General features: G+C 39.6%; 1 protein-coding gene across 1 annotated transcript in view; it reads left to right on the plus strand.

The window, feature by feature from the left end:
• adgrb2 (adhesion G protein-coupled receptor B2) overlaps positions 1–22744 on the plus strand; it is a 445556-nt gene that overhangs the window by 260157 nt on the left and 162655 nt on the right. The window contains exons 6-13 of the mRNA XM_051664567.1: positions 1328–1492; positions 2606–2770; positions 5711–5812; positions 7535–7641; positions 11792–11986; positions 12910–12978; positions 22106–22214; positions 22371–22517. Of these exons, the coding sequence (XP_051520527.1) occupies positions 1328–1492; positions 2606–2770; positions 5711–5812; positions 7535–7641; positions 11792–11986; positions 12910–12978; positions 22106–22214; positions 22371–22517 (1059 nt within the window). The remainder of the gene's footprint in view (positions 1–1327; positions 1493–2605; positions 2771–5710; positions 5813–7534; positions 7642–11791; positions 11987–12909; positions 12979–22105; positions 22215–22370; positions 22518–22744) is intronic.

The following is a 22744-nucleotide window of genomic DNA, read 5'->3' on the forward strand; positions in this document are numbered from 1 at the left end:
TCCTGAAAAATGATGGCTATTAATCAGTAATGCTGTATATATTTATTTTATTTTATTTATTAATTTATTTTTGCAAATTATTACTTGGATTAATTTTTCACTCAGACCTAATTCCTGTAAAAAATAAAGCATCATTAAAAATGAACATCAATCAAACAAAAATAATTGTTATTAAAGTCAAGTTTCTCATAAATTTCATTGCTAAATTTATCAAGCCTCTATTTGACTTCTTGTGCTTTTAGATTTGTATGAGTTGTCATTCTCTGTTTAATTAATGAAAAAAAAATAATCTTTTCATCACACAGGTCTTCTTTGAAATGGTTCAGCTGCACAATTTTGACATAGTGTTACTTTAGTCAGGTGTGTTTTTTTTTTTTTTTTTTTAAGCACACTTTGTAATTTAGTGTTACAAGTCAAAGAGGTGACCTTAAAAGACATAGATTTAAACAAGTAAACTCAAATAGTGGGCCTACAACATCTAGAACAGGTGCATAAAATGACGATATATTATGATGGATGTGATCTTAATATAAATATGATCTAAAGACATGATGCTTGATATATCATTGACCATATATGTATTGTACATCATCATCATCATCATCGTCATTATTATTATTATTATTATTATTATTGTTTGTAGGATAGTAGTATTAATTATCTGCATCTGTCTGGTTATGCTTATTTTTGGGCTTACAGTATTTCCTCCAATTCAAACCATTCACTCTTTTATTTGTTTTTTTAATTTTTTTTGGCTCTTCATTTTCCTTCTTTTCTACTGTATATTAGGTTTTGTTGCCTGATTTAACATGACAAACAATAAAAAAAAATAAAATAAAAAAAACAGGTTTAGTTTTGTTAGTGAGGGTTATTTTTATTTATTTATATATTTATTTATTTTAATTTTATTATTTAAACAGTATAGTTTAATAATATATGCAGTCATATTGGTTATAGTTCAAAATCAATCAATACATCAATAAATAAATAAAATCTGTATCTGTCAAAATCTATTTGTCATTGCATGCCTACTAGTACCATTTTTTCTCAGCCCTTTGATATTGATCTCTCAGGTTTGGAAAAGGGTAAGTGAGGATAAGTAAGTTCCAAATTCGCAAACTCAGATAAACACAGATCACCACTGTACCCGTTTCTCTCTGTGTATCTACACCTGTCTCTGTGACTGCCTGTTCCCTGTCTATGTCTGTCCCTTCTGTCCCCTTCTTTTTCCTGTCCAACCTCCGTTACTATGCTGTATAATTCTGTTCTCACCACTGCAACTATCTCTCTCTTTTTCTCTTTTTCTCACTGCTGGCTGTGTTTGCAGTGGAGGGGCAATGGTTGGACTGGGCATCCTGGTCTCAGTGCTCCGTTTCTTGCGGTTCCGGCACTCAGCAGAGGCAGCGGCGTTGCAGTGTGTCGGTACACGGCTGGGCGGAATGTAATGGGCCACATGCGGAAACTCGTGAGTGCGCTAACCTATCTTGTGGGGGTAAGTCTCACTCCACACACACACACACACACACACACACACACACACACACACACACTGGTGAGCTTACGATCTTAAATTGACAGGTTGTTTATGTGCACAGCAGTAATTTGTTTGCTGTCATGGTCTAATTAATTGCTGTGAATTTTCTAAATTGTCTATGGTACAACACCATGGAGTCTTACCAGTGTGCACTGCTCATCTTGTTCCACTTATTCACTGCTGTGTCAGCATATGGCATTTAGGACCTCTGATAATAATTAAGAGTATATTAGCTTCATGCAGGTGCATTATGTTCACATACACATTGCACCTAAATAGGTTGTAACTCCTCTCCTCGTGCTTAAAATGTCACTACTAAAATTTTGTTTAAAAGAGATGTTTGTTTACATTTATGGCAGGAGTATCTCACCATATGATGAAGAAGAGCATTTATTAAGATGCTCAGTGCAGTTAAGTGCACTTTCTGCATTTTAACAAGTTGATTCAGGTGCCTGAATCACAGTGGTGGAGCGATGCCCTACAGTTTGAAAAGTTCAGGAACTGCAGTGTGCAAATTGTGTTTTGCACAAATTTTGTGGTTGTTTTTACACCTTGATTTTCATAATTCCTTTTGTGAATCAAATACTAAGACAGCATGCAAGTCAATGGCATTTTTAATAGACACAATTAATTGTTAATGAATTTACTGCACAGAGTTTGGTTATTTAAATGACTGGCAACCACATTATAAAAAAATAACATGAAAAAAAAATCTGTCTAAAAAAATTCAGGTGGTAACAACCACATTTAAACTATATCTGTTTTGTGTAAAGAACAGAATAAATGACTAGTTGTTAATGACATCATAAAAAACACGTGTGATGTGCTAGCAAATCACAACATACATAGTGACTACTGTATTCTGTACACACAAAATATTAATTTTGGGGATTAATTCCCACATTTTAATCAGTTTGTCAGCCCCACATTTTGCAGTGTTAGTGGCCAATGATGCATTTGGTCTCAGTGGTTGGGCATGAGAAGTCCAAAAGCTGCTTTGTCAACTCAGAATTTCCCTATTATCTCTCATTCCTGTCTTCCTCCTCTCTCTTTCCCTCCTTCTCTATGCAGGTGGAGGGAACTGGGGTGCATGGAATCACTGGAGCCTTTGCTCCAAGACTTGTGACTCTGGTTGGCAGCAGCGCTTCCGTATGTGTGAGGGAACTGGAATCCAGGGATACCCCTGCGATGGCTCTGGAGAGGAAGTACGCGCCTGCAATGAAAAGAAGTGCCCAGGTGTGTTTCCAATGCAAGTGCTGAACTGAGTTTTTATTTTATTTTTTATTTTTGTATTCTGCTTTCCTGTATTGAACAGAGATGTTTTGTGATCCAACAGTTTATACCACATTCTGAGGTCAGAAATGCAGGTGACCACATTGAATGTTCGTGTTAAAGGGGTCATGACATAATCAATTTTGCTTGATATTTTGACATAAATGAGGTCAATTTACTACAAAAACATACTGTATGATTCAGAAATCAAAACTGCAAAAAGAGCATTTGTTGAAACCAAGCTACCAAAACAACTCATTCTCTTCTTCCTCCACACTGTGATGTCACAGTGGGAAACATTTGCATCTGAATGCCTCCACTACAAAACATCAACGACTACCTTAATACTTCCGTAGCCCTGCCCAGTAGCAGTGAGCAGTGAGATGGCAAGGAGAGAGCCAATCATAACAGTCGGCTTTTACTCTCAAGTATTCAAGGAGAAGCAGCACCAAAACTGAGTGTTTCTGACAGAGGGTCAGAATGAGGGTGGAAAGTGATCATGTTTTACAAATATACGACAAAAAAACGTGCAAAAAAAATGTTACTTATATTACAAGTGAACCTCAAGGAACATTTTAAAATAATAAAAAAAGGCATGTCATCACCCCTTTAACACTAATCCATCCTGATGCATCCCAGATGATATAAAAGGACCACCTACTGACCACCTACATCTACTAAACTTTGCATGCTGCAGGGGGCCTGGGTAGCTCAGTGGTAAAGACGCTGGCTACCACACCTGGAGCTCACTTGTTCAAATCCCATGGTGTGCTGAGTGACTCCAGCAACAAAATCGGCCCGGTTGCTAGGGAGGGTAGAGTCACATGGGGTAACCTCCTCATGGTCAATATAATGTGGTTCGTTCTTGGTGGGGTGCATGGTAAGTTGAGCGTGGATGCCGCAGTGGATGGTGTGAAGCCTCCATGGCAACAAGCCATGTGATAAGATGCATCCTCCACCACCCAGATTGAGGTGAATCACTACGTGACCACAAGGACTTAAAAGCACATTGGGAATTGGGCATTCCAAATTGGGTGAAAAAAAAAAAAAAACTAAAAAAACTTTGCATGCTGCTGTTACATGCTGCTTTATAAGAAAACTGTCTGTTAAAAATAAATAAATAAAATGTAAAAGCCCATATTTATGCACATGACTTCATAAATCTTCCCTGGATTGGCTGACATAAATATGCATCGGCACATATCATGTGAAACAGAAATACAGTTCATTCAGATACTCAACCAAAATAACAATGAACATTCTGCTTGAAACGTCAGTTTGCCGAAAGATATAAATTTGAATTTGGAAGCAACAGTGTGTAAACAGAACACTCTATAGACACAATAAACAATGTAATCAATAATGAGAAATATATAACTACCAATTCATAACATATATTTTCCAGATTTTTTTTTTTTAATATCAGGAATTGTTTGGAAACACATATTTTCAAAGTTTTGTTGGCTCAGCAAACACCAAGGTACACCAACACCCATTATATACATACTGTATATCTATCCCTCAAAGCATCGTTGTCATTCGCAATTAAATATGGCATCTACCCTGACCAAGATGCATAATATAAACATTGCATTGCAAAAATAATATCTTAACAGCAGTACGTTTCCCATTACCACTTTTGATCAGATCACCCAAGACGTACGTTAAAACCAGGTTTAAACAAGGCCTTTGTCTCCTTTTCTTTCTCACTCTCTGCTTCATTCAGTCTTTATCTATGCCATTGAGCCTCTTCTCATTTCTTTCTTCCTGTAGGCCTTCTTCTATCTCACTATCACTGTCTTTATTTAACGCTCTTTCACAAGGCTTTGATAGCGCCACGTTCTTGAGGACAAAAAAATTAATAAAATCCCAATAACTTTGTAAGGTCGTATTATGTTTAGATGAAAAATGGAGGGTTCTCCTTTTCTATCTGGCTCCTCTGGATCTCACCCCTGGGTTGTTCACTGTTCTAAAGGAGCTTTTGAATGAGAGATGGAGAGAGACGTGTGTTGTTGCAGTCATTGATCTTCACAAGAGTTTGCTTGTGTGGGATTGGAAACAACCGGAATAGACTTCATATTTAAAGTATTGAACATACCACCTAGTCTTCGACAGCTTGTTAATCTTAAAGCTGATGTGTGTATTTTTTCCAGTGTTAATGTGAAATTTTTTCTCCTATACCAGCTTATTATGCAGAGACAACTGTAAAGTTAACCATTTGTGGGTTGCTATCCCTGAAAGTCTAAAAATGATACCTCAGTGGCAATAATAAAACGTTTGTTTGAGCGTCCAAATCAACCCGACACAGCAACATTAGCACGATTTTGGAGTGGGAATATCTGTTTGTTCTGCCAATGGTATACTTTAATGTTTTGGAAATTACACTATTCAGCTTTAAAGACACCATGAAATTGCTTGATGAGTGACATTTTCTTTCTTGTTTTGATGTATTTCTTCTTGAAATTGGAAGTTTGGATGGATGTTTTTTTTTATTTATTTTTTTTTATTTATTTATTTATTTTTATGGTCAATAGGCCTTAATTTCATCACAGCCATAAACCATGGTTTGCTACTTGCTAGTTCATTGCTAGCCTTCTCATTCTCAGAAGCATTTGATTGGACAGATATCTAAAGTTTCTAAAGTGTTGGTGTGTTTTCCCTGAAGAGAAAGACTAAATTTAAAATATTGCGATTGTTTTATTCTGTTAACTTTTAGCAGTACACTAGAAAATATGTGGATTCAGATTGAATCAACATGGACTTAAAGCCACAAAACTCAATGTCATGGTGTATTACAAATGGTGACACTTACACCTGTTTATTATTATTATTATTATTATTATTATTATTATTGTTGTTGTTGTTGTTGTTTTATTTTTATTTTTGGATGCATACTGTGTGCAGCACCTCATGAAATGTGTAAAGATGAATACCAAGTATCCATGACGTGGAAGAGAGCCTCAGCTGGAGAGACTGTGTACAACAAGTGTCCATCAAATGCCACTGGTAAATCATTGCACCATTACCATTGCACATTTTTACTTCTGCATGGGTGGCATTTTTCTCTCCACGTTTGCATATTAACATGTAATGCTTAAAGCCCTTTTGTGTAGATGATTTGGGCTGGTATTATGCTGCAAGCAATCACTGCCTCGTTTAGAATAATCCGGAGTCATCAACGTTACATACATTTTTACAACAATAATTTAATGTGCGAATGTACCTGTTGGTAATGCAGTGAACAAAGTACAACAAGTCAACAATGATTGTAATTGCATTTCTGTCTACAAATTTTTTAAAGTTATTTTCCCATTTTCAATGGGAAATGACAGCATGTCGCATATTTTTTTTTTACAGTATTTAGCCTGCAACATTCCATTAAAGCACTTATTGTAAATAAATAGTAAATAGTGGTGTAACCTAGTGGTTTGGCAACCAACTGTTTGTAGGTTGAAACCCTGTAAGGGTTAATCCTTGATCTACAACCATTATGCCCTGGTTTAAAGCAATTAATCCCACAATGCCCCAATGGCACTGTCCCTTTAAAATGAGTTTTGATGTTGCTGTGGATAAAAGTTTCAGCTAAATGACAAATTAGTAGTAAATTAAGACTGCCCAAGAAAAGTTAATGGCCTGAGCTTGCTTGGCCTCAAAATATACTGCTTATCCTACATCACGTTCAAATTCTCAAAGTACAATCTATTATGGTTTTGACTACAGCCAAAGACGTCATTTCTAATACAATCTGTATTACATTGTTTCTTTTTTCACTATGAAATACGGCTTTATTACAATATTTTATGATCAGTTAAACCACATTATAAAATCCATCAGAGATGCAATCACTCATTCTCTAAAACTAACATCAGGCTTGTGATTCCACTCAAAATAAGTTGGTTTGCACGCAATTAATCTGCATTCAGTTTTAAGTCCGCTGGGGTGAATTAGTGATGTATGAGAATGAACTTAATAAGGATGATTACAGCCAAAATAATGCAGAGAGTGCATGCATGCAACCAAACAACACTATCAGTGGGCTTGATTAATTCTTAGAGAATTTTTCTCTGTGTTGCCCATTCCTCATCAGGTTGGCTCAGAGTTTCTAAACCTTCCCAGCCCAGTAGATGAGTTTGTGGGTTATTTATGTCCTCTGAGTGTACTGTGCAATAATTCTCACATACAAGTAAAGAAAGACACTCAAGGCACTCAGTGATTTTTTACCTAATAAAAACAGAAATACCTAATAAATGATGTCTTTGAAGTGGGAGTGCAGATCAGAGTGTTGAATAAGGTCAAAGCGAGCTGTAATCTATATCATCTCCACTTACCACTCCAAGATACACTCATACACAGGTTGAGCCCATAAGAAAAACAAATTCCTACAGAGAGCCAATTCGGTTGATTTTGCGTTTCCCACCTGTGCATTTTCAGGCATGTTTTTATCTCAGCAAGGGTACTGAGGTGAGGCAACGTTCAAGTCTTATTGCCCATGATCTGATTGATGCAAGTGGCAGTAACGTTAAGCAAAACTGAGAGTTTACAGAAGTGTAAAATTGCATATTTGAAACAGACATTGTCTTAGACATTATCGTATGCCAAATATCAGTGAGGTCTTTTATATAAAGTGTTTTAAACATCACAGAGTAGGTGCCTGTCAAACATTGACATGATGTTATTGCTCGTAACCAACAGTGATAATGATCTCTTCTCTTTCCTTTCTCTTTGAAGGATCTGCTAGTCGTCATTGTATGCTGGGCATTAATGGAGTTGCTTACTGGGGTCCTCCGAGCTTCGCCCGATGTGTCTCACTTGAATATAGATATTTACATTTATCTGTAAGTAACTTTTTATTTAAGACCCCATGAAATGGCTTGATGAGCACTTTGCTTTCCAGTGTTGACGTATCTCCAATTGAAAGTTGGGGTTGGAAAATATCAAAGGGCCCTTTTTAACCTCTAGTTTATGTCTATGAACCATGCTTTTCTGCTTGCAGGTTAGGTGCAGATGGCATTAGGGGGAGGGACATTCTCATTCTAGAGAGCATTTTATTGGACAAAAATCTCTGGAGTGCCAGATGAGTCATTGATATTTTTGGTCCATTTTCCTAGAAGTGAAAGTCTATACATATTAAATGCATATATATGCTGAAAGTCTTATTTCAGGAGTAGACTAACATAAAAATGGCTTCACATCTATAGTATAAACATTATAAGCCACACAAATCCAATTTTGAATTTGTGGGTTCTTTCGAGCATGAAAATAAACAAATCATCAGTCGCACAGCTTCCATATTGATTATGCAGTGTCTGTTGGCCATTTTCCGACCTGTGCGTTTTGATAATGATTCAACTGAACCAGCCTTTATGCGCTCTTTCTAATTGCTCAGCCATCACCTTTGACTTTGAGTTCACAATGCAGAGTGGGTTTTAATTCTGCAAGGCTTCCGAGGAGTAGATTGCACCATTAACCTGTCCTCTAACCCTTCATTATAGTCAGACAATTCTTAATTAGCTTTGATTGCCATTGTCTGCCACCTCCTGCTCCCGCAATGCTGTCATTAGACAGTCAACAATTCGTCTGTGGAGGTCCGCCCGTAAACAAGGTCTCTGCTATTTAATTCACTAAGGGAGAAGTTTTTTTTTTCACTTTGTTATGTTCACAGCTTCCTTGACTGTAGATTGGAAGTAGATTAAGAGGCTTGTCGATATCTTCAAACTGTTTTCGCTTTGCTATAGACCCGGATCAATGTGGTTTCAGCCTTAAAGCCTTTGTGTACTTCTGCACTTCATGTTTGGCTTACCTTTAAATTTGAGTTTATGTATTAGTCTATTTATGTTATTTTATTATTATTATTATTATTATTATTATTATTATTATTATTATTTTATTTGTTTATTTTTATAAGTTTCTTTTGAGTAAAATCAAAGTTTTTTAATGCGTATGATGTGGTATAACCTTAGTACCCTTTAGGAGAACTCGAGCTGCGTATGATTGCTATGGCACCATATGAGTGTTATGTGTTTTGAAGCCCTTATACAATCACGGCAATTTATTGGCTGATGGCACTTAAGTGATGTCCCCTAGGGAGTTACGTCATGGGCTCCATAAAGGCACTTGCTTTTGCGGCATCGAGTCAGATTGTCTGTTCTTCAGTGCACAAATTGTAACAAAAACTCAAATCGAAGCGAGGATTATTTTTCTCCCTTTAGAGTGGCAAACACATAAGGACGTCGTTGACACAGCGTAAATTTCAAAGCAATTTCAGTGTGTTTTTCCAAGGGACCGCGGAGGACAACGGTGCTTCATCAAGGCTTGCAATTTCTCACCACAGATTTGGGATTTCAGCTTTGTGTCTGAGAATATAGGTGTGTGAATGTATACCAGAATCCTCCTCGTGTTTGATGGCCTCCCCCTGAGCGAAGGCTTGTGTCTCGTCGGATATGCTCTGAGGCATAGCTCAGCAGCCATTTTCTGAACGAACAACACATGCGAAAGACCAGATGTGTCGTGAGCCGTCACCATTAAAAAAAACTCTGTATGAGAGAATTTGTTGTTGGAAGGTAAGGAAACAAAATGTGCCCCTTTGTCCCTATTGTCTTTTTCTGTGTCATTCTGGGAGAATGCACATGAATAAGGCAATGGAGGAGCGGCCTCGACCTCTGTCTCTCTCCCCTCCCCATTCGAAGTTAACTGCTTGTGGCGGGGGGGACATGCATGGACCGGTGATCCCGCCGCAGAACGAAGGGGCTGGAACAAGAGAATATTCCCCCAACTGAGTGATGGCGAACCAACACGCGGAGTGCTTCGTCGGTGCCATTATTCTTCGGGATTCTATCAGGAGATACAAGGTATTTTAACTTGATTTTCTTTTGCCCGTTTCATGGATCACGCAGGCGTTCTGGCGAGAGAAGAGACGTGCACTGCTGTCACTACTCGATTTTTCAATGGCGGCATGGATGTCACTTTTTTCAGACAGCTGTTGGATCTAGAGTTGGGATACTGGAGTTTGGACTCGGACTCGAGTCCAATTTTAGTGGACTTGGACTTGTCATGGACTCGGACAGAGGTGTTTCATGTCCAAGCAAAGACAGTCTCATTGTCTTATTGATGCAATTTCGAGTGCTTACGAAGCGTGCGGTTTACCTTCGTGTAGCACTTCTCAGTTAAAGGAGGAGGCGAGAAGCAGATTTTCTGGTTCAGGTAAGCGTTTTATTCTCCCCACTGCAGCAAATGCACTCTTTCAGGGCTTTCACCGTGTTCAATCATTCATTCTAAAAATAAACAACTACTTCCGAAGAATAAACTCTCAGCTTTGCAATAATAAGTTCTTGGCTTCACAATGAGGTCTCTAGTGCCCAGGCTCTCTCTCTCGTCTGAGTGCTGCGTGGCCCTCTTTATGCCGCTCTCCCCGTGCTCACTGAAATTAGAGACAGGTGTTAGACATAATTTAGCTCAGGTGTAAGCTCCATTACCGCTTTCTCTCTCTCCGGAGAGATGCTTGACCATGCCCCCGCTGCCACACTTCGCCTTCGGGTATTCAAGCCTATTCTACGAGGAGCATGGCATCCTCATGGGCTTTGGCTAGAGGTGTCCTTGGAGGACATTTGTATGGCGGCAGGGTGGTCCTCTCCACATACATTTGTTAGATTTTATAATCTGGACGAGGGATTGACTCTTGCTTCCCAGGTTCTCTCTGTTGGAACAGGAGTAAATTCATAATTCCTCTTTTATTCAGACACTTTAGCTCGCTTGGGCGCCACTAAATGCTTTAGACAGTTGGCAGCTACTATTCACAAGGAGTGAATGTAATTGTTCCCGTAACGATCATACACAGCTCGAGTTCTCCAATAGGAAACATCTCGGTTAAGTATGTAACCTTGGTTCCCTGAGGGGAACGAAACACTGCATAGCTGGCCATACTCTATAGCAGCTGCATAGGCTTGTGCCTTTTGCAGAAAATCTGACTCGATGACACAAAAGTGGGCACCTTTATGGAGCCCGTGACGTAGCTCCCTAGGGGGCTAGGGCACTCGGACGGTGTCTCATAGCGATCATATGCAGCGTCTCGTTCCCCTTAGGGAACCAAGGTTACGGACATAACTGAGACATTAGCCTGCGTTGAGTTGGAGGTGGGACATATCAAAGGGCTCACCCCCCAAGGCATCATGCACTTTTTTTTTGAGGGGGCACCAAGATCACCCCCCTCAACCACAGCCTTTCATTCCTTAAAGTTTTTACATTGTCTGGAAAGGAGCTGATTCACATTGAAATTAGATAATAAGCCGCTATTTTCTTCTAAGGCTTCTAACCTATCAAATGCATTTGTTCACCAAAGGACATAAACAGCGGCTGATCAAACAAAAACATAGACATAATCTTTATTAGACTATGAAACAAACTGATTGACTGTTCCACAGAGATCAGACATAGTTGGTGAAATTTAACTGCACTGAAGTTGATGCAAATAATTAGTTTTTATTACCATAACACCACGCTTTCCCTTGTGTACTGGACCTTCCCTGTAAGTGCCTCCTCCGGAACAGCCACGGGACGCCACCTATAGCAGAACATGTGACTCCATTGGACTGACAAAATTTTGACATGTGAATAAAGACTTCTGCCACAGACATTTTGTTTTACATGTAATAATTATTTCATTTAATTATCAAAGGTACAAATACATTTTTGGCTCAAAAATATAATGGGGCATGTGCCCCCTCAGTCTGAATGGACATGATGCCTCTGACTGGAGTTTATCTCTCCTGTTTTAAAAAAAAATAAAAATAAATAAATAAATAAAAAAAATTATATATATATATATATATATGTGTGTGTGTGTGTGTGTGTGTGTGTGTGTGTGTGTGTGTGTGTTTATTTTTATTTATAACAGCCAGGGTTTATCTGCATATATTTATGTGGATATAATCAGAATTTACTTATTGATGATTGTCAGTGTGTATAACCAGGGTTTCTCTTCCCCTGTAGTTGCGAGAACATCTTGCGAAGGGTCAGAGGACCCTGGCAGGGGAGGGCATGTCTCAGATCGTGAGGAGTCTCCTGGAGTTAATGTCCCGTAAGAGTTATTATAGCGGTGACCTCTTATTCTCCGTGGAGATTCTCCGAAATGTGACGGACACCTTCAAGCGAGCAACCTACATCCCAGCTCCTGACGACGTGCAGGTGTGTATTTGTATGTGTGAATTTGTGTATATACAGTTGGAAGTTACATTTACGTATTTATTACCTGATCGTTGATAAAAAGTAAATGGTCACACTTTGTATTAGGTGGCCTGAACTACTATGTACTAACATTAAATACATACAAGACTATGTATTTATTGTGTAAATACATGTTGTTCTGCAAAATTCCCACATTTGCTGCTACTGAGGTTGAGGTACAGGTAAGTTTAGGAGTAACAATAGGGTAGGGTTAGGATTAGGGGTTAGAGTTAGGTTTTGGGGTAAGGGTTGGGTTAGGGGTAAAGTTATCAGTGTAACTACAAATGTAATTAAATGCAAGTACTTTAAATGTAATTGCAATGCAACAACATGTATGTACATAATAAGTACATTAATAAGTACATAGTAGTTAAGGCCACCTAATATAAAGTGGGTCCAAATAAATAATAATAATAATAATAATAATAATAATAAAATTATTATTATTATGTTTTATTATTATTATTATTATTTTATACTTATAATGAAGTAAAGATATACAGTGGGGTCCAAACGTTCCCCCATTTGTTTCCCCCCCCAAAGATTCCCCACTTTCATGAGAAATTTGAATCAGCATAACAATTTGAATAGTTATTTTGAAATGTATTTTGGAATCCCTCCCTTTTACTTTAATGACAGCATGCACTCATGCTGGCATGGACTCCACAGCTTTTTATCTCTAAGGCCATTTATGTCAATGTTTATGTATTTATTTTATTTTTTTACTTTTTCAAAATCCTAAAATTGTATTTATTTCCAGGTGGCCCCAGGCTTTTGGACCCCACTGTGTGTGAGACAAATATTATATTGTGCCGAGAGTATTTCAAATGTATTTAAATGGATATTTATGTGCTCATCTTTTCCATTTTATATCTGTTTTTCAGAAATTCTTCCAGATAGTTAGCTTAATGTTGGACATTGAAAACCTGGAGAAGTGGGAAGATGCTCATGAGGTAACAAACCTGAAAATATTCGACCAACAACAAAAACAACTTTTCATATTTTGTGTCATGAGTTTTAATTTCCCCTCGGACAGAGCTGGGCCATCAAAGCCAGATTAACAAGAGAGCAAATCAAACTGGCTTTGGACATAATGTATGGAGACTGTGAGTTTTGGTGGGAATGAGATGTGGTGTTAGGGCTGCCTCTTTGCATAAAACTGCTCCATTAGACCCTATTTGACTTTAGATGCTATTGAGTTAAGCCCACGGTGCTTTCAGTGTCAAGCCAGGACACTTTTGCCTGGTAAAAAACTTTCCTCAACTCAACCATCCTTGAAGCCTTAATTTCGTGTTGAAGACCCACTCATACTACTGCAGGAGTTCATATTCTGACTCACTCAAGAACATATACTGTACTTTTTTTCTAATGGCAAATAACGCACAAATTATAGGGCAGCGTCCCAGTGATCACAGACTAGAAATCTAGTGTGCATCTTGTCAATATTATCAAATACAATCAAAAGCACAATTAAAACATCACTTTCTGATCTTCGGAGGTGGAACAGCAAACACTTATTAGCTATTAGTGCTATTTTAGATGCAAATTTGCGATTTTCAAGTTTCTGCTTTTCCATTATATACCAGTGTGTGTGTTTGATGCCACAGAGCCCTTGTTCTCCCATAATGCACCCTGCATGCAGACATTACAGTGCACAGGTTATAGATGTCAACATTTTATGATGCATCCAAACATAAGTTTGGACACACCTACCCATTCTCTGTTAGAACTATTTTCAACATTTTACAATAATAGAAAAGTCATCAAAACTATGTAATAACTCAAATCAAAATATGGGATTATATTATGGCTGAAACGATTAGTCAACGTTATTGTCAACGTGGAAAATAAAAAAATTGTCAACAAAAATGTTTGTTGTTGAATAGTCGTTTGAGCTCATTTAACGTAACAATAGATCACATTAAACTCTAATGATGATGCGTGAAAGCAGCACTGCAGTTCGCGCCTGACTGAGGAGAAGAAGAATTACACAGCTCACAGTTCAAATGCACTCCAAACTTTCACAGCTTCAGGTGATGTAGAATGCAAAGTATGAGGGAATTATACAAAAATACCAAATAAGTAAATACACAAGTCATTGTGGAATAAGTGGAGCCGGAGCTCTTTAAAGGAAACACCCCGGTGTTACATCTTAAATGCATTTATATTTAATGCATTATAGCTTTAATAAAAATTCAAATAATACGGAAGCAGATCATTTAAATAACTACAAACTTTTAAACTGGTTTAAATTTCTCTGTGAGGTCAGTGCCTGAGTTGTGTGAATGTCCTGATCTAAGGGGGAGAGATTGAAACTGCACCAGGCTGTGGCACATTTTGTCACAGGGACGCTCATCCCTCGAGCGCGAGATTATAACGTGATGGCTGGCGACTTATTGTACTTATTAATATATGAGTCACTATGCATTTCTTATCGTGAAGAAAACTGGCAATATGCAGCTTTATTAATAAGAGAGAGTTTGTTTATGGATTGAAGTGAACAGAAAGGTGAGAGAGGTAGTCTTCGCCACATTATACACTGCAAAAACATACGTTTTTGATTTGTTTTTATTTTGGCTTGTTTTCCAAAATAAATATATAAATCTCCTTTAAAGCAATGTACATTTACTTTAGCAGCTATACTGCAGAAGAAAAAAACTGTATCTGAGAATTTTGGATATAATATAAAAAATACAAATATTTTTAAATATCTAAAAATCCTTTAAAAAAAGATGCTTTCACCTGAGAAGCAGCATATAATATACTGTATTTAGACTTGCTTTTAGAGAATATATCTTGAATATAAGTATATTCTGTCTTTAATACACTCGCAAAAGTATAACCAAGTGAAAAAATACACTTGTATACAAAATACACTTATATTTAAGATACATTCTCTTAAAGCAAGTCTAAATATCTTAAATGTTGTCTTGTACAAGTAACAAGTAAAACAAGTATCCTATACAATTTTAAATGGAAAACAAGAATATCATTTTTTGCAGTGAATTTCTTTACTGAATTAAACTTAATAAAAAGTATTTTTTTTTTTCCCCTTTTAATTCAGTGAATGTCATTTAGAGGTATTTTCAAAAGATGATTTTGTCCTCTTTATTGTTAGTAAGCACGTTTAATAAACCTTTTAAATCGGGTCACAACCTGAATAATCTGTTAAAAGCTAATGATTAATCTTTGCAATAATCGCAGAATAGTTGAATAATTGTTTTAGATATTCGACTAGATAATCCTTAGATTAATCGATTATCAAAATAATCGTTATTTGCAGCCCTAGATTTTATAATGAACAACATAATTGTAAACATATCAAAACTACATTTTATCTTCTTAAAAGTAGCCACCCTTTCTCTAGATTATATATCTCCTCTCAACCAATTTCATTATGTACCTGGGATGCTTTTTAAACAGTTTTGAAGGATTCCCCTTGTTGCCTGAAGGAGGCACTTGTTGGCTGCTTTTCCTTTACTATATCATCCAGCTTATCCATTTTAAGAAGATAAAAATGTGTTAAAATAATAGTTTTGTAAATAAATGTGAATGAATACATAATTTATATCTGTCTACAACAGTCAAGCATTTTAGCTTTAACCTTTAGATCAAAAGGGTTTAAAGATCAGGAGAAAGATGAATTCAGTCAAGAGTATCCAACATTTTGTCTTTTAGTGTATGCAACTGTGTGCACATGTGCAACCATGTTTGCAGAGTCATGATAAGTTTACTTTCTTAAATGTTGTGAATAAATTGTGTACACAGGATATGCTTGTAGCAGTAATGGTAACTAATGGTCACATACCCTGCAAATCGGAGAGCAGCATTCTTGTGATTCCAATGAACGCTCATGTTTGTGTATGTATGTGGGTGGCAGATGCTTAGCACAGCGTGACTGACCCAGATTTTCGGTGTTAAAGCACTGTTGAGCAGACAGATCTTTGACACACCTCCTGCTCTCCATGCTCGGTAAATAAGTATTTTCTCTGGGTCAGCTGAACTCTTCACAATGTCCATTAAATGTCCATCCTTTCTGTTAAAGGTATTTTTTCCTGATCTTTAAGGGTTCATGTAATGAAGATTCATTGTTCTTTGAAAACATGTGGTAACTTTTAAAATTCATAACTTCCCTAGTGAGAAAAAGACCTTCCCTATCTGTCACTCACTCGAGGTTGTGTTGATGTAGTGACACTAGGTGTCGCTCTTGGGAGCCCCAAACACCTCTGATCTTTGAGAAAAGGCCAATGGGAATTGGCGAGTGGAATCTGCATGCCACTCCCCCGGACATACGGGTATAAAAGGAGCTGGCTCGCAACCACTCATTCAGATTTTCTCTTCGGAGCCGAGCGGTTGTATTCAGTGAGCTGATCCATTCACCTCAAAAGCTGTTGGATTTACGGCACATTACAGCAGTGCACCGGTGGAGTGCAAAGAACGCCCCTGGGCACTTCAGTAGCTAAAAGAGTATATTCTTCTACTAAAAGAGTATATTTTTCCATCTAAATGAGTGGCACTCACAGAGAGCGTCTTTTTAAAGATGACTTTCCGTTTGTGTGTAATTCCTGGTTGCGGTCATTACCTCTCTGCATCCAACAGCCATGATCGCTGTCTTACGTGCTTGGGCGCTGCCCACGCGGAGACAGCATTCGTGGATGGGTCATGTCCTCACTGCGAGCACGTGACCATGGCAACATTGCAGTCGCGGTTTTCTTTCGTCAGAGGGAAAGCCACCCCAGCGGCTCCCCACCTTGTTCCTTCTACCTATGGGTATGAGGCCGTGTCGGTTAGAACTGGTGGCGATTTGGGGACCGCAATGGGAGCCGCTCCGCCGGGTAAAACCCCACGGATCTCCCATTCCCCAGCACGCTCGTTCGCCCCGATCGAGTTCTGGGATGAGACTGCCGGCTCGTCTCAGGGCAAGTTCACAGTCTCATTCGGGGCTCGCGAAGAAGATGAGCTCTCGATCGCAGCATCGGAGAGCGGGCTCATCCAGTCTGACGCTGAAGACTCGGCTGGGCTCCCACCTTCGGGTGTGGTCGCCCAGTCACAGTCCGAGTGGAACCCCCCACTCCCCCCTGAACTATTCACGGCCGCGCCCTGCCCCAGAGGAGCTTATGAGGTCGTGGCGGGCACCTCTCGCTGCCCTGACCCGGACTCTTAGCTGATGGGGCTGCCAGGGTGTACTCGGCGATTCCCCAGGTGGATAAGGTGGTTGCGGTGCACCTGTGCCCACAGTATGCCGCCACCTGGCAGAACCGCCCGAGACTCCCGTCCAGGACCTGTAGGTTTACGTTGTCTCTGGCAGCTAAGGCCTACGGTGCCGCTGGACAGGCAGCCTCCACCCTGCACGCCATGGCTCTCCTGCAAATGCACCAAGCCAAGGCGCTAATAGAACTGCACGAGGGCAGTTCTGACCCAGGATTGATGCAGGAGCTGCGGTTGGTGACCGATCTCACTCTCCGGGCGACGAAGGTCATGGCGCGGACTCTCAGGCATGTCCACCCTCATGGTCCAGGAATGCCACCTTTGGCTCAACCTTGTCAAGATGAGGGAGGCTGACAAGGCACGGTTCCTTGACACCCCCATCTCCCAGGTCGGCCTATTCGGCGACACCGTCAAGGACTTTTCCCAGCAGTTTTCGGCGGTTAAGAAGCAGACAGAGGCTATTCAGCACATTCTGCCTGGTGCGGATCAAGATCCCACACCCCATCTGCTTGTCGCCAAGGGCGTCCCCCTGTGGCAACAACACCGGCTCCGCCGCAACCCACCCCAGCAGCACGGCCCCAGTGAGGAGCCACCTGCAGGAAGCAGACGCCCCCTGTCTCACGGCCCACCGCCAAGAACCCGTGGAAGACTTCGAAGCACCCCTGAGATGGGCAACTAAGGGCTTGGCATATCATGCCCAGGACATGCCGCCCCCCTTGGGGCTACGAGCATACTCTACCAGGAATGTGGCGGCCTCCTGGGCCCTGACCAATGGCGCCTCTTTAGCAGACATCTGCAGAGCAGCGGGCTGGGCAAAACCCAATATCTTCGCGAGGTTCTACAATCTCCGGGTTGAGCCGGTTTCGTCCCGTGTATTTTCAGGTACGAACAGGTAAGTGTACGGGACAACTGGCTGGGTGTACCGCTTGTGCATAGTGCTTTTCCCCTCCTGGATGGGGAGACATGCGCTTTTACCCCCCAGCTGTGTTCACGAGACCGTTGACCCTGGATGTCCTTCCTCCTTAGCCCTGTGGCAGCGAGTTCACGGAGAAACTTGATGCCAGCCCAGTACGTGTGCTAGTAGGCCCTGTACTGGGGTAGGTGCTCCACATGCGCTGGTTACCGGTCTGTAACCCCGTTTGATGTATCTTCCACGAGACAGTTTCCCCTTTGGTAAACCCGTCTCTTCCTTGGGCAGAATCCCCTTTGCCCTGGTGGCTGTGTTTGTAGAGCTCCGTCCCCTCTGGGTAGGACCTACCACGGGGGCTTCTCCACATGCAACACTGCTGACAAAACTCGGTAAGACCATGTGACGTGTTTCCACACATTTCCTCCCCTTCGGGCAGGGTGTGGTCTCCGCGGTGTCTTCCCCTTGGAAGTGACACATCCCCAATTTACATTCTTTTTTGGGGATAAAAAGAAGAGAAGAGGCCACAGCTGGGGTAGCCTGTTCCCATTTTTTGGGCAGTCGACTTGTCCCCGAGGTTCAGGGGACCATATGACGCTCGTAGGAGTGTTGGGGGAGGTTACGTGATGGCCAGGTGCACTGGCTACGAGACACACAGTGGTCTGCCCATCTTGCATCGTCAGTCCACGTAACACAGTTCAGCTAGTTGTGGCATTTTGTATAGGGACCCCTAGTGTCACTACATCGACACAACATCGAGTGAGTGACAGATAGGGAACGTCCTGGTTACTTTCGTAACCTCCATTCCCTGATGGAGGAAATGAGACGTTGTGTCCCTCCTGCTACAACACTGAACTACCCGCTGAAATGACCGGGACCTTGTCTCGGATCCTCAGCACAAAACCTGAATGAGTGGTTGCAAGCCAGCTACTTTTATACCAGTATGTCCGGGGGAGTGGCATGCAAATTCCACTCTCCAATTCCCATTGGCCTTTTCTCAAAGATCAGAGGTGTTCAAAAGACCCAAGGGCGACCCCTAGTGTCACTACATCGACACAACGTCTCGTTCCCTCCATCAGGGAACGGAGGTTACAAAAGTAACCAGGACGATATATTGAAACAATGGTGATTATGAAGATGTCTCAAAGGCACAGCCGCAGAGCAAACAAACAAACAAAGAAACAAACAAACACACACACACACACACACACACACACACACACACACACACACACACACACACAAATGGTAAGAGAGAAGGTGGCAAATGGTGGTGAAATAAATAAATAAATAAATATGAAAAAAGACAAATAAAGAATGACTACATAGTAAAATAAATAGATCTCTGAGTAAATAATTTATCAACATGGGCCGCACTTTAAATTGTGAATTGACTAACTTGGCCTGTACTGGCTTTTAGCATACCTATAGATTACACTGAAATGCAGACAGGAAGATTTTTTTTGGATATAATTTAACCATTAAATTATATTTTTTTAATACTACTATAAATTCTACACAACTTGTCAGGCGCAAACACAATGATGGTCTCAATTAGGATGTCATTAAACAAATAGGGTGGCAACATTAAATTGAACAGTTAAATTCACACTAAAACATTACAAATTAAACATTTAACAAATTAATTTATGCTGAATACAACTAATAAAACATACAGTAGTGATAAATTAATATTTTTTATTTTTTTACTGGAAAAGCCCTACAATTGTGAAAATAGTTAAACATAGAATAGTGGATTGCTACTGTTACTTTCCGGCACTGGTATGGGGGCACGGCTCAGCTCGTTGGGGCGCCCAAGAGAACACTGCCAATACCAATCTCCGTTACTGTATGGTAGGGGTGGGAGGAGGAGTATTGAGAGACCTATTGTAAACAATTCATGTTGGAAATATATTTGGTGCCCCTAGTGGCACAGAAATTACACAGCTTTAAATGAGAGGTTTTCTAACACCAGCTCATGGTCACACGTCACAGCCTCTGACTGTGTTAATACTCTATGTCTGTTGTACTGTACATATTTGTGTTTTTAATTGTCTCTTGCCTTGTTGCCCTTCAGTAACAGACCATCTGGCTACTTGCTAGGTGGACAAAAAGCAAGATCTTTTAATATCAAAGAAATCTTGTCTTCTTGTCACACTATTTAATTGAAAATGTTATCAACTTGTGTCCATTTTATTCTTAGATGTAACACACTATCAAAGTAAGCCTGTTACAAAATTGTTCTGTTCAAAAACAGAAGTTCCATGGCAGTACCATGGTTTGTGGAAATGGTACAATGGTAGTTTATGTTTATGTTTTTACATTATATTTTACTTTTATTTATTTATTTATTTGACATGTCCCATGGAGATACCATGGTATTTTGGGGTTACCTCATAAATATTGTAATGCATGGATATGGTAATCATTCAATATCATGGTTTCAAAGTACAATGATATTACCATCTTATACCATTGTACAGTATTACCATGTCATTTTTGTTGTTTATATATATGATAGGATGTGATTTCATGCTTTTTGTCATGCATTTCTGGACATTTTACATTGTTCCATGGTAATATGATTGTTTATTTATTTATTTATTTACATGTGCCATATGGAGTATATATAATCTGCTTTGTCTCTCATCTGGCTGATTATAAAATCACCATCTGCTCCCTATTAGAATGTGTTTAATTTGTGATAAAAAAAAATAAATAAAAAAACAATATATATATATAATAATAAACCTAAAAGTTACAAATACTGATAATAAAAAAGTAAACTAAAATTGAATTCTTTTGGCACCCGGGAAGAGGGGTTTCCTCTCTCCATCACAAGAGTCCCCCATGGCACAGAGCAGCGTGATATTCCGCAGACAATCATGAATGTATTCATTTCCACATGTGGAGAGGAAGAGAGATAAATTCCAATTAGACTGAGAAATGGGCTATGAATTCTCATGAACTTCACTGTGAAATGTGGATATGGCTCGCTGTTCTCTGGAACAAAGACTTAGTGAATTAAAACCCAGTGTCAATTTATAAACACAACAGCATGGAGGGGCCGACGGCACATACCTGATCTCACACGTGGATGTGCTGAATGTTTATTCTCTCATATTTCCCCCCTCGTCTTTTCATTTTCATTGGCTGCATCATAAACTCTGACAAGCTTGTCTGGTCATAAAAAAATAAAAAAAAATAATAAAAACTGTCCTGAAAACGACACTGAAGCACTGAAAACTTTTGAAGACAGGATTTACTGTTTAATATGGTTACAACCAGGTTTTTACTGTTGACAGTTATTAGCCAAAGTTGTGAGATGTTTATGGATGTTTGTGGTGTTTGGTTGGGAATTTTGAGGGTTTGCTGTTGTCACACAGTATGTTTTAGAGATCCTACCCAAAACTAAGCTTAATTAAACCTCATGTATTGTATATTTGTGTATTTTTGTCATTGTGTTTGACCAAAGTCCCTTTCAAGGCAAGTCAGTCCACTCAGAGGACATCTTTGGAATGCTCACAGGCAGGATACACAGCTATTTTTCTATGTAAACAAGCAACATACAAGTACAGCTTCTACTTGAATGGGGAAAGACCGAAATCTCCAAAACGGTTGGTCAAGATTATAATGAAAGAACATATTTTGAATCAGCAGTAAATTCTGACAGCAATGATATCATAAATGGTGCTTCTTTAGCTCAGATCACGCACAAAAAAAAAAACCAAAAAAAAAAAAAACCAATAATAATAATTTCCCAGCTTGTCTAGCTAATCCGCATGCACGTTCTTGAGATGATTGGCAGGCGATGTCTGTATCTAAAAGGTGATTGGCTCTTTTACCTGTAAGGCTGGACTTCCTTTTCTACATCCATCGACCATTGGGTGTTCCAATTTCTCCCATTTGTTTTAAGAGAAGTGGCCTGTCTCTGTTAAATAATCTGTGGTTTGACTTCCTTGTAGGTCTCTGCAGGTTCCGTCTTGCTGATGCGAGTCGTGGAAGACTTCATTCACCTAATTGGAGAGGCTCAGAAACCATTCCAGAGCTTTCTGGTTGTCACCAACAACCTCAGTGAGTTTCCATGGCATCTACACAGAAGTGCCACAAATAAAGGTCAAGCTGTCCAGCTGTGCAGATCTATTATTCTGTGTCTGCATGGATACTCTTGTACTATTTGAACTTTTAAGAGTGTTACAGGTCTAATATGTCTTTCTCTGGTCCTTTCAGTCATCACTATACAGCGAGAGCCAGTTTCAGCTGTTTCTAGCGACATCAACTTCCCAATGAAGGGGAGAAGAGGGATGAAAGACTGGGCACGCTCCGCAGACGACAAACTATTCATCCCTAAAGAGGTCTTCACTCTGTCTTCAGATGGTGAGTGGAAAACCTGTTTTGGCAGGCAGTTCTTTAACAACCTTAAATCCTGTACTATAAATGTCTATTGGACCATTCAGACCAATGCATTCTTGCACGAAAAAATTTGGCATTTGTCTCAAGATGCGTTTTGAAGTTCTTTTAACTTGACATGGTGTCGTAAAAGTGATGCTCCTCCGCGAGTAGCTAAAAAAAAAAAAAAAAAAAAAAAAAACTATAACATTGCG

The sequence above is a fragment of the Myxocyprinus asiaticus genome, chromosome 30, assembly GCF_019703515.2.
Source record: "Myxocyprinus asiaticus isolate MX2 ecotype Aquarium Trade chromosome 30, UBuf_Myxa_2, whole genome shotgun sequence".
In the NCBI taxonomy this organism is placed as follows: Eukaryota; Metazoa; Chordata; class Actinopteri; order Cypriniformes; family Catostomidae; genus Myxocyprinus; species Myxocyprinus asiaticus.